Source organism: Balearica regulorum, chromosome 1, assembly GCF_011004875.1.
Source record: "Balearica regulorum gibbericeps isolate bBalReg1 chromosome 1, bBalReg1.pri, whole genome shotgun sequence".
NCBI lineage: Eukaryota > Metazoa > Chordata > Aves > Gruiformes > Gruidae > Balearica > Balearica regulorum.
In genome coordinates this window covers 172,082,298-172,099,716 of record NC_046184.1, presented here as the reverse complement: position 1 = coordinate 172,099,716, position 17,419 = coordinate 172,082,298, and the positions used below count along the sequence as shown (strand labels likewise).

The following is a 17,419-nucleotide window of genomic DNA, read 5'->3' as shown; positions in this document are numbered from 1 at the left end:
TGTACATTTAGCACTAACCTGTAAGTTGAGTATGATTTTTTTGCGAATTTTAATTTACAGACAATTTATTAGGATAGAGTCCAAGACTTTGAGACACTACTGAATCTTAGGAGGCACCTAAAGTTTTAAGATTAATAAACCTATTATGGATTGATGTGACCAATTTATTAATTTCACAGATCTAACTTAGCCTTTTGCTTTTGCTCCCTATTTCTACCTAAAGAGAATCAGGATTTTTTACATTAGAGTGTTTTTCATAGGTCATTCCATTCTCTAATTTACTGAAACATTTTAAAATAGTTTTTAAAACATCCAGAAGAAAAACTAGCCACTAGTTTAATTGTATTTATGAAATATTAATAATTTAAAAATTTTTTCCTTATATGTAAACTTGGTGAGTGTTTGGATGTTTACATTTTCCATATAAATACAGACATAGTCAATGCTTTCATTGTTAACAATGATGCCACATGGAGGTAATTTCTTGTCATTCCAGAAGCAAAAATGTGTGGACATTTGGACATATTTTGCGTGTCATCTTAAGAAGTAGAATTTTCTTAGCTTAAATAAAACCTTTTTTTTTTTTTTCAAATTAATGATGCTAACAAGGATTAAACTGCTTGAAGCCTGTAAATTAATCCTAAATTCTTTGAAAGTTCATGTTTCTCCTTCACTATTGTCACTGGTGATGAAGAATCTTAAACTAAGACACTGATATGATTAAACAAAGCCTTTTTATTTTCTTGGCTGTACTAGATAATATTTTTTATTTAATTATACAGAACTTTGCCTTGCTAGTGGAAAATTGTATTATGGTCAATAACATATGTGTTTTCAAATTCTGAACATAAACTGAACTAACAATTTACTTTTTTCCTTTTAAATATGTGCATAAATATTTTTTTTTTTCTTACTACACTTTCCCTCTTCCCAGATAGGGGGAATATTTTAACAGTTGTATTTGTTTGTTGTTTCAGAGGAAAAGACCTTGAGGACTTTACTGAAATAAATACTGCTGGTCAGAAAAATAAGAGGAAAGGCTGTCATAATCTTTCCCTTATATAATCATAAAAATCTTTGTGGTTCGTTGGATATTAGTATTAATGGGTTCTGTTCTGTAAAAGTCATTAGAGGAGTCAAAACTAATATTTTTATTTGACTGAAATAATAGAATTTTAACTTTTTAAAATTCCTTATTAAATACAGGCTAGTAAATATAAATAATTCAGCACAGAAGAAATGCAGGTACTACTTGACTTTATTTTATTTGAATTTTAAATAGTCAGTGGATGACCATCAAAGTTCTTTAAATTAATGTGAAATGCTCTGTCAAACTAAAAATTGTCCTTTAAATAAAAAAGAGGAGTATCATAAATATTAAAAATCCTCTTTTCTTAGCATCATTATTAATTTTCAAATGAGAAACAGTGCAGCCCTTTTTAATCTTAAACAATTCTTCAATTGATAACATTATTATTTGTAATTACAGACCATTTTATATAAAATATTAAGGTAACATATTAACATATTATATAGATGACATGTTAATATTTGAAATCTATCATATGTAATCAGGTTTTTCACAGCCTATGATTTATGAGTTACTAGTATAAATGTGGTCATACGGTCTTAGAGATTGTATACAACTCTAGATAACAGCAGTTGTAAGAGGAATCTGGGCTGGATATAACAACAAAACAAATAACACGCTTTGGCAGCCATTTCCATAGCTCATGGTGCTGGTGCCTGTACTGAATGAAATTATGTTACCAAGTTAAAATGACAGAGCCATAATCAGTTTAGAAGATGTAGGCAGGCCCTTCACCTGTAGTATGACAACACAACGTGACACAGCAGTCATAAATTGAAACAAGAGAGATTCAGACTGAAGATAAGGAGGACTGTCCAGCAGTGGAGCAGGTTGCCTGAAGAGGTTGTGCCATCTCTGTCCTTGGAGGTTTTCAAGATCCAACCAGAAAAAGTCCTGAGGAACCTGGTCTGACCTCAGAGCTGCCCCTGCTTTGAGCAGGAGGTTGGACTAGAAACCTCCCCAGGTCCCTGATTTCCAACCAGAATTATCCTAAAATACAATGATTAACATTTTGAGTAGTTTGCTGTTCTTTTGTAGTGTCACACTGGAGAGACACTGAAAAATACAGAGGTTTGAGTTGATAATTTTGATTTCATAACTAATGAAACACTTATAATATGAAACAATTGTGATACATACTCAGTGTAGTCAGGAATCTTCCTCGTGAAATGCATATAATTTTTTTCTTATTCAGCATAAATAATTCAACCTATTTAATATGTTTAGTTTGAATCAAATAATTTCATTAATTCTGAGATCTTTCTCATTTTCACAGAGATGAGGACCTTGGTGATCACACTGAAGTAAAGTCTGCTGATAACCAAAGTAAAAAGTGGTGAGACTCAATTCATAGTTCTCTATAAAATTTAAAGAGCTAATATCAAGAGTTGTAGTTGTTTAGTGTGGTAACAGAAAATAAGAATTCCTAATACAAGCAAGAAGAATTTGCATAACTTGAGTAAGATACTGGCATTATTTCTAAAATGTGCCTGATTAGCCCAATATAACAACATAGCTGCATGTATTTTGATAATAAGTAGTGACTCAAATCTATAATCTCTTGTAGTGAATGAAAATGCCTGGAGACAATAAGTATTTTTGTGCTTATCTAGTTGTTTTGTAAACTCAGCCGTTAGCATATCAAAGAAATACATGTAAATGTAGTCATAGTTTAAAGGAGTCATTGCTACTAGTTTTCATTATTTGGAAAAACTCAGATCCATTTTGGTCAATTAAAGTGAAGTCATTATTATGTTTTCAGGTACCATGCTGATGGTGTCTTTTTGAGTCTTCCATTTAGTTGTGTATCTAAATGAAGAGGAAGAATTTAGCTATCTGTATACACACGTACTTCTGCTATTTTTTTTAATATAAAATATTTTTATCCTAGCAGTCTCACTTGACAGTCTGACCAGAGAAGCATATAGTGAATATGTACGGTGAATGAGTTTCTCTTTTAGTTCAGACAGGGGGCCTGCCAGATTAGGAATGAAGCACAATAGAGGGTGCTGCTTCATGCAGCATGCTATGCATATAAAACAGTGACCAGCACTGAGCAAGGTTCGTTTAGCAAAGCTTCAGACCTTGGCAAGCTCACTGAAATAAATCAAGCTGCAGCCCAAACATCCAGAGTTAAGGCTTAAGTTTCAGAATGTAACCTCTGGCAGAATCAAACGAGTAGCCTTTGTCTGAGCTGCTTTGTAAAATCATCAAAAACATCATTAGCACTTATTCCTTAAATCCTGTAATTTGCCTGACAAGGTTTATTTTTATGTTTGGTTGCATGTCATGTCATGTCTGAGGCAGGCAAAACTACAGGAGACAAGGTTTCTTTTGTTTGAATTGTAATCCTGCTTTTTGAAATAAGAGCCTATGTATCTGTTTGGGGAGTCATTTCTAATGAAAATATCACTGTAGTATATCCAAAAAAAGAGAAGATTTGGAACTAAAATATAGTAAAAGCAAGAATAAAACTTTATAGAATACTGCCAAGAAAACGCAGAATGCTATCAACCTCTGACACATTTCTGCACCGTTGAAAACCTCAGTGGGTACTTTGAGAAAGCTAGAGTTCAATTCAAGTTGGATGAAGTTTCTGATAAGGATATATCTACCAGCATAAACCAGAGATCAGTGATTCTGTTACATTTCACATGCAACAATTTGACAACGGTAAGAAAAAGATAAATTTCTTTTACCTACTGTTACTGTTACTTCTACATTCATGGCTGTAAGTGTAGGTGAAAGCTGTGTAGCTGAAAATCATTTCTAAAAAGTGCTTGGTTTTTGTTGCGTTGTTTGTTTGTTATTGGGTCTTTTAGGATAAATAAGCAAGCATATGAAAATACTCCAAGGGCTCCAAATAATCTCCAGGAAACAAACTACTCCAGTGACAGTGAAAGAAAAACCAGGTACTGTGGACAATTAATTGAGAACCATAATGTCTAAATGCCATTTTTTGCGGGGGTGGGGGAGAGAAACCATCTTTATGTAAGAAATTTCAGGGATTTTTAGAAACGTCACAGTGGTCTCCAGAATCATGCCAGCCACCTTCCAAATTCTGTTTCCAGGATCCCACAAACAGAAGCCCACAAAGCATAGCTCTAGTGCACAGGCCGAGGAGCACAAAACATACCCTGCGTAGCTCTAGAGATGTAGCTGAGGCATAAAATTTATGAGAGCAAAGTCAAAATTCGTATATAATCAATAGAGGAAAGGCATTTCCTGCATGTTAGATGTACCATGCTCTCAGGGAGGTTCTTTCTTTCCAAGGCTGTAAGGAAAACGTTATGCTCTTCACTCAAGGGCCTTGTTAAATTCCTAAAATGATGTGGGATGAATCTGAAACCATGTATCATCTGTTATCCCAGTCACTGAAACTGTAACATGCGTTTCTGACTTTTTGACCAGGTACAAACTATTTCAAAAACCATTTCTCTTGCAATACTCTTGCTCTCGCTGGATTCTGTCTCTACAAGCACGCATACTGCAAATCTGAGTGAAAAAATGTGATATAGGGATATTTAATAGAACTAACTAAACACCAGGTCATTTAGTAACAAGAAATCATTGAAATAAAGGTAACAATATATTTGTATTCGCAGTCAAAATATATTTTCAAGAAATATGACAACAACAAAAGCCATAATATATAATTCTTGAATGAAGGACCTTTTTGGAATAGGAAAATGTCTCTTCAGTACCAACCCACTCATCTACATCGATTTAAGTAGTAATGTAGACAGGACTGTTTAAAGGCAGTCCTACATATAAGATGTGATATTTCTGTGTAGTGGTCGTGAATTGCCAGAGTCAAGGCTGATGACTTGGAAAGGAGAGAAGAAATCTACTGAGCCTTCCTAATAGGGAAAACAGCAGTCATAGTCTGGTACTTTACGAAAACTATGGCCGATGTCCCAATCCTTAAGCTTATGCACATCTGAGCCTTAGTGTCGGTATGACTGGGCACAAGGTCTTTGATCTCTCATTTTCTGACATTTGCTGCAGGAGACCTTGAAGGCCAAGCCCATAAATTGGCTGAGAATAAAAGAAAAGCTAAACAGCATACATGTTTAAGACTGAAAATGAATATTTAACACAAAAATTAATTAGCATTTTGCAGCATTTTGCAGACATGAAGCTTCTGAGGTGTAATATTCTCATTATCTTTGAAAATTAAAATAAAGAACAATAACACAAGAATGGCAGGACAAAGAATGTGCTTCAATATGTAGTGCTACCTTGCACTTGACAAAATGTATAGTCCTTACTTGAAGATATAATCCTGATTTAATTAATAAAAGCTTACTAAAGTAATGGGCTTTGCAGGTTATTCTTTCAGGTTTTATGCAATAGGTTCTACAGAGTATTTATTGTTGAGTAGTTTCCTGTATAAACAAGCCATATCATAGCAAGTAAAAGAGTGAGTGATACGAACTGAAAGAAGGGACTTGATCAGACAGGCAGTTTTCAGGCTGCATTGTGGCTCAGTTTTAACTTAGTGTCTTGTCAAGCTGTCAGCCTATGCATTTATTTGAAAAGGTTCTGAGTTGCCTCACGCTTTCAGTTGCAAGACTAGAAACTGATGCTTAGGAAATATTTTTGCTGTAGCTTCACAGTTTTTTGTCCTATACAGTACAGATTTTTATTTTAAGATGTGGTTATATATATGTTTGTGTGTATTTCAACCATAATATCCTAGCCAGTTATTTAAATCCAAGTGACATTGTTCTCTACACTAGGACACTTGAGGAAAGTACTTTTTCTATAAGATAATGTTATTTTCAGGCATGCCGCATCTAAATATCCATATTATGTTGAGTGTGCAATGCACAGTACTTGCTTTGCCTTGATCTCAACCCTGATTTAACTAGATGATTAGAAATGTCAACCTGACTTAGTAACTAGATTCTGCAGCTAAATGCATTGAGATAAATGGAAGATTTGGGAAAAATAAGCTTAACAACAAAAACAAGCACAGACAGGCCCATAATTTATAGGAATTGAGAGGTGATATTCCTATGCCACTTTTCACTATAACAAGAAACTTTAGGTACTTGCACCATCAATATACTCCATCCTGTGACATGTGTTGTGCACGTGTCTAGCTTGGTTGAGGCAAAAATAGCCAGAAAAAACTCTTTCAAAAGGCGATCACTTAGCTTCAGTTTGCTTTTCTGCTTAGTAAGCTTACTTTCATCTTGCCTGAAATGTAAATAGAGCACTGGGTGTTCATTTGAGGAGGTAATTTCTGTGGTGAGCAAACCCAGGTTTGCTACTTTACTATTTAATAACAAGCATATCGTTATGTTCTTTGAAACATAAATAAAACACTTGTAATTTAAGCTTCTCAGTAACTGTGTAATTTTAATACACTTCTGACCTTGCAGACAAATCAAACAAGACATATACACATTACAAAAGACAGGTATGTAGAAAAGTGTATCTGGGCTGTGTAACACCTTACACAATCATGTTATCAGTCTGTTATACTTTCCCTCAAAAAAGACATGTTCTGCAAATGGACATGATTATAAAAAATTGTTCCTAACATTGCTAAACATTATTCAAGAGCGATATGAAACATGTAATAATTACCATATACCTTATGATTTTCTGGAGGAGTAGGATAATTAAATCAGTTCAGAAATGTTCAAAACATGTATAGCAAGATGACTTCTTCAGCTGTCACACACTTGCTTATGCCTTCCACGCAAACAAAACTGACAGTTAAGCAACTAGAACTGGGGCTGTTAAAAAAGGAAGATTTAACTTCCCTAATAGTTAAATTCAGTATATTCCTTCCTACTCTGATACAAGGGACAATACAGTTACTATAGTGAACACAAACCACGCATTGAACAGCCTGTATTATAAAGACCCTCACTCTACTTTTAGGCACATGTTGTAATTTTGTTTGGCTGTTTGACAGCTCTTTGAGGCCTAATGAAAGAAGGGGAAAAAAGGAAAAAATGCAGCGTGTCACCATTTCATGATATATATCATTTAGGCTGGAATATCAGCACAGGTAAACCCAATACCATCATGTAGATTTTACTCAATGGGTTTGCAGATTTAATTTTGAAATGTTGAGGAATAACTCAAAACCAGAACAGTCTAAGGATGCTATCTTTCTAATTTATGCTTTTTTATTTGATGTATTTTTCTTGATGGTTGTGAAAATACAGACAAAGAACTCATCACCAAGTTTGATGATTTTTTTTTGAACAAGCATGTTACATTAGTTTAATTTGCACATTATCATCAGTGTAGTGAAACTTTTAAAAATAAAAAGTACTGTTTAATGATTGCTATGCACTCACTGCTTCACAGCAAATCATCATATGGTGCCTATGAAGAAAATATAACTGGAAATACTATCAAAACTGTTTACTCTACTTCTGATCGGTAAGTACACATTAATAACATTGTAGAGTATCAAAGGACACAGACATTTTGCATAAGTGTTCAAGTGTTCAGACAAAAGAGAGCAGCGGAAGTCACCATTAGGCTCGTCAGACAGTTTTTCATACAGCGCTCCCTGTCAGTGGGATCTTGCCATCAAATCATTACCACAGTTCAGCAGCCTAATATTATGTTAGGCTTGTCACAGCTGACATTTTAAAATATCTATAGAAACCATAGCCAATGCCTTAAGTGATAGAGTTGGTTTTGTGATTCTGTAGGTTTCTATCTCAGACAGCTGCTTACTCTGCAAAATTTCCTTCCTTTGTGAGAATGGTCTCTGTAATGACCAACTTTATGTACAGATGTGGAAGAATAGGTTCACATGACAATGCTGTTAAAAACTCGATGTTTTCACACCAGGTAAGATATTCCCAAATACAAGAAGGATATTTGCTCAACCAGTAATACCTTACCTAAGGAAAAAAAAAAAAAAATGTGCCCACTATTTTCAGTTTAGATAATTTGAACATTCCCATTACTTGGAAATACCAAATCAGAAAAACTTGTATCTTTTCCAACATAAGTATAAGGAACTCTGGGAATGATTAAAAATTAGTACAATGGTTTATCACTGACTGGAAAGGAGCAAGACCAGTTGATTTTGTAGTGCAAAACCAACACCAACAGTTCTATTGAGACAAACTCCAGATTGATGTCACAAAAGAATGCAAAAAGACCTGAGAAAATTTTTAAAAATATTATTGCTATGAATATCAGGTAGGCTGTTCTATACATGTGTTCACTATAACTGCCATGAAGGTAGGATTTCTGTCTGCAGTGCAAAAAATTAAAAATGTTTTCAGGCACTTATGCAACGTAGAGGAGAATTCTATACCAGACTGATCAAATGATGGCAGTTTAAATTCAACTACCAATTTACTTTTGTGATTAAAATATTAAAATCATTACCCTCCACTTCATCCCCGTTTAGTATACATGCTCCCAGACATTCAGCAGCTTAATACAGTCTCATTACTGTTTGAAATCATTCAGTTCACCAAAGAAGACCATTGTTTCCATCAAGGTATTTTTGCTACTTAACAATTATGCTCAGCAATTTGCCAATCACAGGAGCATGTATATTCCACCTGTCAACTAGAATGGAGGGAATATACACATGAGATTTTTCCATTTATGGCCATTGTACGGTATACACATCTTTCCCATGTACTGCACTAAGTTTATCAATTTTCTCCTTGAGATTTCAATGGTAGCTCTTTTTCTGACAGCTGATGTTATATTATATACACAGGAGTATAATTGGAAAAGATATATGTACATACTGCAGGAAGCCCTTGGGCATAGATGCCAAAATGATCTTAGATGCCTTGCAAATTTGCTGTCATTCGACTTGCTTCAAGGTAAGAAGATTTCACCTGCTACTTAGAAATATAACTTGAATGTAATACCTGCATTATATTACACATATAATAAGAGAATATTTAGGCCTTATGCCCTCTCCACCTGGGAGAAGAGGAAGGCTTGCAAACTGGAGGAGAAGATTAATGTAGGAAATACTAGTCTCTCTCGCGCGCCCCTATGCAATCTCTTCCTCTTTCTCTCCATCTCTCTCTCCCTTTTCCTCTACTCTCCCTCTCCCTGCCTCTCCTTCTCTCTGTTCTCTTGCAAGCACAAGGAGGATAAAGGATGCAGTGGAACATACCCTGAATGCCCTATACATTTACAAGCCGTCAGTTATACACGCTTCCAGTCTGATATAGTACATTTTATCCTACTCACACTTTGTTCATATTGTAAAGTTTTTTCTACTTCTTTTTTTATGAAGTTTTGTAGATGTTCTTGATTGAGTAACATCTAAAATCATGGCTTGTGGAGAAGCCACGCTCAAAGGCATCAGTAAGAGGTATGACAAATAAGCAATAGAGGTGAAATCATTTTGCCCACTAGGGTCAAAGAATTGGTTAAAATGTGGGTCCTATGGATAGTTTCTGCTGTAGGATAAAATGGTGTTGAAACTGGACATGTCTTTGCTTCAGTCTTATTGATTAAAAATTATGTAAAAGTAATTTTTCCTGTTTCCAATAAGAATGAAATCACAGAAGAATTATTTTTTTTTTTTGCTTGTCACTCCAAAGCCTAAGCCTCAGCCTAAAATTCACTCTTATTCACTCTTATTCACTCTTATTCACAAAATTCACTCTAAAATTTTTTCTCAGGGTACGCCTACCAGTGCTCAGCCCTGTAGTCTGTTTCGTTTCTGCCTCATTTGTCTCGATTCTGCTTGCATCTCCACACAGAGTTTGTTGTTCTAACAAACAATACTCGGCAAAATCACCACATTAGCATAGCTCGTTTTTCTGCCCAGTCTTGAGTAGCTTTTGTTTCCACTTCTGACAGCAGTTCTTTTACCTTGTTATTGCATGAAAAGTAACATAAACCAGAATACAGCAGTAAAGTTGTACTTAACATGTAAGAAGTTACCTATGCTTTTTGTCTCATATGGACTTTCGGAGCTCTTTGAGCACTAGAAATGCAATTTCTTCCATCATAATTACTATGTAATGCTTCCTCAAATCTATTATAGCAAATAAATACAAACTCTGGTTTGCTTCCATTCTTTTTGATGGATCAACCCACATAAAGAGGAATGGGCTTTTTATGCAGTTAGGAGTATTAACATGTTGGTATTGGCTGAATTATCTGTTAAATATTTAAGCTTATTTTTTAAATTATATTCTTTTTTCTACCTATTCCCAAGTGGGGACCTGTCTGACTAGCAAAATTCAGCTTAAGTTTTGCATAACTATACATTTATGAAAGCATTGGCAAAAAATTAAACAACTAATGTAAGTCTGTGGTTCATGCTTGGGGTTATGTATTTAGCTAAGTAGTGCAATTTCTCATCATTAATATTCATTTAGCTCCCTACAAATACCCTGTATCCATTAGAGATTTGCATGTAACTGACAGCAATGTAAGGTCTTTGTTTCCTTGTAAAGGTATATAGCAAAAGTTCAGTGAGTAAATAATCCAAACTGTAGGGTTTTTTTATGTGTATAAAAATGCTAGCTAACCTTGGTGATTAAAGCTTTGAAAACATGCCCATCCTTCTGCTGATGTATACAAGGAAACATAAAATGAATTAAGAGAGCAGACTGTTTTAATAGTACCTTAATACTAACAGCTTATATAGAAAAGACATAGAAAAAACAAATTTCTGTAAAACATCTGGGGAAGTTCTCTAGTACTCTAACATGTTATACTAATCAAAACTGAGTGCTCAGTTTCAATTTCATACTGGCTCTAATGAACCTGGATCCTGAATCTAATAATTCACAATGCCTTTAAGTCCATGGTGTTGGCATCACACAATTTCTTTATTCACTTAGCTGCAAAGGAATGTTCTGGGTAAGACTGTTAATTTTTAATTTTAATACTTTCAGTCCAAATTTATCTGAATAGGCACTCATTGTGAAAATTATGAAAAGGCTTACAGCCCTTCTGGGATGGCTGGCAATTTGGTTACTGAATTGCACTGTAAAAGTAAAGCTGATTTTCACTCATCAGATGATAAAGTAGCCAAAGAAACCAGAGTTTGCCATTCTTTTATTAGGTTGAAAAAAAGGGGTGATTCTGGTTTATAGATGGAATTACTTTGCTCCTTGATCCACTGTCGGCTTTCCTTGTGATCTTGGGAAGTCAGCCTCTGTGTATCTGTGTATTTTCATATGTGAAACACGGGTGATGCCTCTCTATCTCAAAAGTTAGCTTTTTGAGAAATTTGTGAAAGCAATGTCCAGATTCTGCAATAATGGGAGATATATTTAATGGTCAAGATAAAGTATCATAAACCATTTTGGAACAAGCAGGTTTAGATTTTTTAAGATCTACTCTGATTTGGACGATTAAATGTGATCATGCTTCCTTTCCTCAATGAAGAAACAAAAGGATCTCAAAAGGGTGATTTGTCTTATTTTAGAAAAAATTTCTAAGCTAAGACAGAGAAATTACCCTTTGGAAATGTCTGGGGGAGGGAAGGGGTTGGTGAGTATAAAGAGAACTTAAGAAACCATTACAGATTTAGATATCTGATTTTTAGATGTCTGAAGGTGAGATATTCCGATGTCTAATTTAATGTTAATGAAAACTACTCTTTCAGAGTTCAAATTTGATGATATTGCAGTACTCATAACCCCTATGCTGGTCTGGTGGTGCTCACTCCCAAAAAGACAGCATGCTGGGAATGAATATTAGAGAAGGGTTTTGTTTTAATTTTTCTCGTTACTTTTACTTGTGTATTGAAGTGTGAAGTATGCAAAAGACCACTGGAAGATCTGAAAGCAGGAGACAGCATTTGGATTTACAGACAAACTGTGCATTGTGAGCCTTGCTATTCCAAAGTTAAAGGTAAGATGAAAGATGTATTATATTAAACATAAGAAAACCAATGTAGAGAACTACATTCAAATAACTTCGATATATTACAACACAGTTATTGCTTTTGCTCATTTCTGTGTACTTAAACCTTTTCAAAAAGTATTTCATTCAGTAAGATTGGGTTGCTTAGGATGATATCCAAGCCCAGGCTCCAGACACAGAAATTATTCTGCACCTGCAAGGGAGATCTTTTAAGGTCTCATTGTAATCTGTAGAGTCCTGCTTGTGCAGTCAGTGGAGACGCCCACAGTGAGGCAACGGCATGAATGTCACTAGAACAAATTGCAAGGCCATCTGAGAATCAGTTTGTTCTATTGAAATGAAAAAGCCAGACTTAAGAGGTATTTTCACCTAATGTAGTCATTCCAACCAATAAAGAGAAGATGATACAAAATCTACTAAATCATAATGAAAATATACTGTTATTACTACGCTTACCTTTGTGAGGAGCATAGCAATTAAAAAAATGTGCAAGGCAGTGAAGAATGAAGCTTCTGTTTTATTAGTTTTTCTAGAATTTGCTAGATTTTAAGTCTTCTCTGTTTATGGCAATTATTAATTCATAATACTATAAATCAGCACCTGTGTACCAAATAAAGACAAATGGAAACCTAGACTAAATGTTCTGATAAGCCGATGTTCACATATGTACTACTTCTGAGAAAAGATTGTGCTACTTAAAATTACATTAATCAACTTGTTTTGTTAGAATACTTTGTGCTATTATGCCATTGCAAAATTTGATGGGAAGAATTTATTTTACAATTAATCAGATTATAAAATTAATAAGGCATTGTGACAGTTATAAAGCTGTAGAAAGACATATCAAGCATTATAAATTGACATATCCTATTTCAGCAAATGACAAGGTGGGACAGTCAAACTTCAGTAGATTTTCTAAAAAAAATCAATTGATCTAAAGTTTCTTTGTGTGACATTTAGAGAATACTGATTTTCTTGGCATTTCTGATCAATCTTTTCTCTCTTGCAGAAAAATGGATCTACTAATTTTGACATACAGAAAGCATGATAAAGAAGCTCCACCAGTGTTTAGTTAAGTGTATTGGCCTATTAAGTCAAACGACTATGGAAAATGATTCATTTTTATTGCTAGGAACAAAAACTCTAAATGCAGACCTACCGCATGGTTCTCAAAGGAATTAATTCCATAAGAATTTAATGCCTTTTCATACACACATTCCAGGAAGCAAAACAAGATATTGTTCGGTATATTCATCAGATCTGTGAAACTGCTAAACTGTGTGTAAAACTAATGATAATTTCTTGAAATTTTCTGAACAGCAAGACATACTTACACATATGTTTTGAAGGGGCTGTATTGTCTTTACTGAAACCACATCTCCTCAGATATAAAGATCTGTTATCTTTATATAGCATGAATGGGATTAATCTCATCAAAGACTAGTCATTTACAAGTCAGTTATTCAGTTTAAACTACTGTTTTCATACAGAGTGAGGTGTGTTCACTCTGTACCTTTGAGGAGAGACATCAATCTCCAGAATATTCTTCCCAAGTAACTTAAATGATCACTCTAAGATGTAAGAAATCATCTTTGGAAAATGCACCTCTATTACTGCAGAAGGATTCTAAATAGAAATTGTTAGAGGGTTTAAATTAGAAGTGTCCCACTCCATGTTTATAATTCCAGTAACTATTGTATTAGCATTTTTTTTAAGAAGCGCACACTTAATAGTCACCATGAAATCCTGAAATACATACTTTGCATGACATTATGTTGTTTTATTTATCTTTCATACTTTATTAAGCTATCTAAGCACCTTGGATGAATTAATCTTGCCTAAATTTAAACACCTACAGATTAGACACCTACTTTTAAGTTACTTATCTATTCTGTCTTTATAGTCATATAGAGAAGTAGATATTTTTAGGAAGTGATTCAATTGGTCACATTGCAAACATCTATTTTACCATGAGGTTAACCATGCTCTGAATGTACATCTTACTTTCCATGGTTTGCAAAGGAACCTGGAGTGAATAGTTCACATTTTTAGACATCTATATTAGGCCAGATAAAATCCTTCCTTTAAGACTACAATGAAAGCATTTTTTTTTCCTTTTGGACAGCATATGCGTATTAAAGTATGAAACTGAAAGAAGAGTCCATGCTTTGTAATAATATGTTTCCACAACACTCAGTAGTTACCTGCCTTATTTGCCTAAAATAATAAATACTTCAGTGGTTTACTGGACAAAGGTGCTGACTACTAGGATCTGCCTTGAGATGTTTTAGATCATAGTTATTCAGAATGGATTTTTCTCCCTTACCCCTCAGCTGAAAAGGACTTCTTGATGATCATGATCATGACAGAGTTAGAGTGCTCAGAGGCTGCTGGGCCTGAGCAAAAGCTTAGAAGGGTGAAAAGGGCCAAAGCCATAGATTAAAAAATATTAGACTGTTGAATGGCTGTCCCAGCCAAACTTTCTCTCCTCGTCTGCACATTCAGTAGTGGAGACAGGATGTATGGATGCCTGTGTAATTTAAACCATTGGGCCTGCAGCTGAATAACGATGTGATCTGTCTTGGCTGGCTTAAAGGATGTTCAGACTGATATGCAAAGGAGCCATGAAAAAGTAAATAGTTTGTTTTGTTATTTTTGTGAAAATTTCTTATGAGTTAGTGGCAGTAGCTTTAATAAACCTGTTATAAATATTTTTTCTGGCCTGTGTCTGTTGCTATTGATGACATATTCTAGTTAAACTACACTCAGTATTACCCTGTGCTGCACCAGGAAACAATGAAACTTGCACAACAGGTGGAGAAAATTAGTGGCAAAGCTTTAATGTTGGGATCACAAATTTGGTCCTGTTTGGAGACCAACAGTTATTGCTAAGACTCAGTTACAACAGAAGATACAGATATTCATTTGAGCCAGCACATTAGAATCCAGGACTTCCTAGTGTTTGAGAGGATGCGAGATTTTAGTTCACTCCATTAGAGACCAGGAGCAAAGTCTGGATCCAAATATCTGCTACTTGAATGCTCACTGACAGAGAAGTAGCAATAAGAAACAATAAATAATAATTCCATGCTCATTAATTCATCCTTGCTGAACAGCCCTGGTAATTTTGCCATGTGTTTTTTTGTTATTTTTTATTATATGTTGTAAGTTTGCTGAAAAGAAACACCGGTTTTGTGATGCTTGATATTTACCGTATAAAAGCCTGGATGGCAGTACTCATTAAAAAAAAAAAAAAAAAAAAAAAAATCATATTAACATCTCAATACCAATGTATCAAAACTTAATTGTTTTTTGTCCTTTTTGCATATCATTAGCATGTGGTGTTTTATTTCTCTTTGAGTAGTGCTTCCATGAAACAATCCAAACGAACAGTTTGCTGGCAGCTGTTTTAATGAACGCGTTCTTCAATAATGCATTAAATTAGACTGAAAAGCTGTATTGAGAGATGATGGACCAAATTATGTGGGGTTTTGTGATTCATCAGGCCCATTTTCTCAGTGTGTAATGGATACTTTATTTTACAAAGCTGGGGCATAGCTCTACAGGGGGGAGAATCAAGCAATAAGAGGAAAGGAGTGAAATAATGCATATAATACATATTGATGCATTAAAATATGTAGATGGCTTCAAAGCTTGTCACAAGAACCGTTTTGCTGTATTAATATATTCCGTTATATCCTGTGTAGGTTCTTACAGAATGCTCAGTCTGAGCATCCCATCCCTAGCAGTGCTTACCGCAAGGTGACAAATATCTGTAACATTGTCCTCCCGTCCTCTTCCTCTTGTAATAAACATCGCTGGGAGTTTGACAAGACATGCTCTCTGTTACTTCATAGAACCTCCTTAGCTAGGCTTGTAAAGAACTGGTCAACATCAAAGGGGCCTTGCTTTTATTCAGTAGGTCAGCTCCATTCCTTGCTCCTCGGTACGGAGATGAGCGTTGTGTTGGGATACTTTCATGTGTTCAGTTTATTTTCTCAGAACGTATACAGGTCAGAACTCTGTTACCCCTCTTGCCTTCCTTGATATTTTAATATAATCCTGTTGTTTATAATGAAAAGTATCCACTTTCCTGGTTGGTTTTGCTTTCTGATCATACTTTCATGTTGCTCACTGTAGCTACTCTGTTACACCAAGAGGTGGTTTCAGCTTCCAGTCAAGCTGGTGTCAGACTACGAGGGAGAAGTGTAGCCTCCTTTGCTGCTGCACCAAAACACCTCGTTTTTCTTCACAGCAGCATAACAGCAGAGACACCCTTCATTCCATAAAGACAAAGGATAAAGACACTTCATACTTAAGTAGGTTTGGTAGGCCAAAGTCTGAAATTGTTGACCAAAATAGCTCTGTTTAGCTGCTTACGGGTGCAGAATCACTGAGGTCTTAAACTTGTATTTCCTTCTGTGACTTCAAAGGCCTACGGTGCTGTTATGCACTTTGCCTGATCTGAGCAACCCAGCTCTAATCTCCTGCAACAGTAAAACTGGGACTTAGAAACATTCCTTGCATTTCAGGGAGAAGAATCTGCAGATATTCTCAAAATGTGTTTGTCACACACTGCTGACATCAGACCCCCTAAAATTCTCCTGATAACTACCGCCTTTTAAAATCATGGAGATGGTGTTCTCCTCTGAACAGATCACTGGCCCAGAAAGTGGGACGGCCAAGTTCAATCTCTCCCTCAACGTACCTGAGTTTTAACCAAGTGGAATAACACAGTGGAACAGGCTCATCTGAAAGAGATGTCCCCATTAACATTCTTCCCATGTTCCCTGACCTGTGCAGAGTGGGTCCTTATGGCTCACGGACCACAGGATAGCTGCGCTTCGGGAATGACCACTGAATAGAAAATATAAAGACAGTCCCAGGAGCAAAGATCAGATCCTGGAATTTCTCCATCTCATCTGAGTGGTCTAATTCACCATTAAAAGCAGTCTGAATGATTCTCTGATTATCTCTGTTAGTGCCATGATCCTTTCTAGCAACATTAAAGGAGTTCTTTGCACTCAGGTTTGTCTGGAGCAGGATGGTGAGGGAGAGGAAGTTGGGGCTTTTTTCACCTAAGAGTACTAGAAATGTCTTCATATGGTGACCTCTTCTTGCCTTTCTAGTCTCTGAGCTCTTTTGGACGGGGACTAACTCCCTTTGTCTGTGCAGTGCCCAGCATTAGCAGTGGCCTCTGGGTGGTACTGCTGCACCTGTGTAAGTGGCTCAAGAAAAAAAATCAGATTTCACCTCCTTTTCCAAGCAAGCTACTTGTAAATTTACTGTTTTCATGGAGTTGTTATAGCTGTGTCAGTTATAAATTGACAGCTATGGTTTCATAGCCTGTGACAAGATTTAAAATGGGTTGGTTTTGTCCTGTTAGAGTCAATATCTGAGTAGAATCATGCCAAAAGCACTTGTCTGAGTCTTGGCATTGCTGTGCAGTCATCAGACATCTGTTCAGGGAGCTTAGACAGC

At 35.5% G+C, this 17,419-nt stretch overlaps 1 protein-coding gene across 2 annotated transcripts in view; it reads left to right on the top strand.

Annotated features, from left to right (window-relative positions):
- The window catches only part of SCEL (sciellin), a 54,056-nt gene extending 38,746 nt beyond the window's left edge, over window positions 1–15,310 (top strand). Inside the window, exons 12-18 of one of the 2 annotated variants that reach the window (XM_075741635.1) lie at window positions 978–1,034; window positions 2,367–2,426; window positions 3,913–4,002; window positions 7,424–7,498; window positions 8,811–8,919; window positions 11,824–11,926; window positions 12,948–15,310. In XM_075741635.1, the coding sequence (XP_075597750.1) occupies window positions 978–1,034; window positions 2,367–2,426; window positions 3,913–4,002; window positions 7,424–7,498; window positions 8,811–8,919; window positions 11,824–11,926; window positions 12,948–12,964 (511 nt within the window). In that variant the 3' untranslated portion in view covers window positions 12,965–15,310. The remainder of the gene's footprint in view (window positions 1–977; window positions 1,035–2,366; window positions 2,427–3,912; window positions 4,003–7,423; window positions 7,499–8,810; window positions 8,920–11,823; window positions 11,927–12,947) is intronic. The other variant, XM_075741633.1, reaches the window with a different exon arrangement.
- The last annotated feature ends 2,109 nt before the right edge of the window (window positions 15,311–17,419 follow it).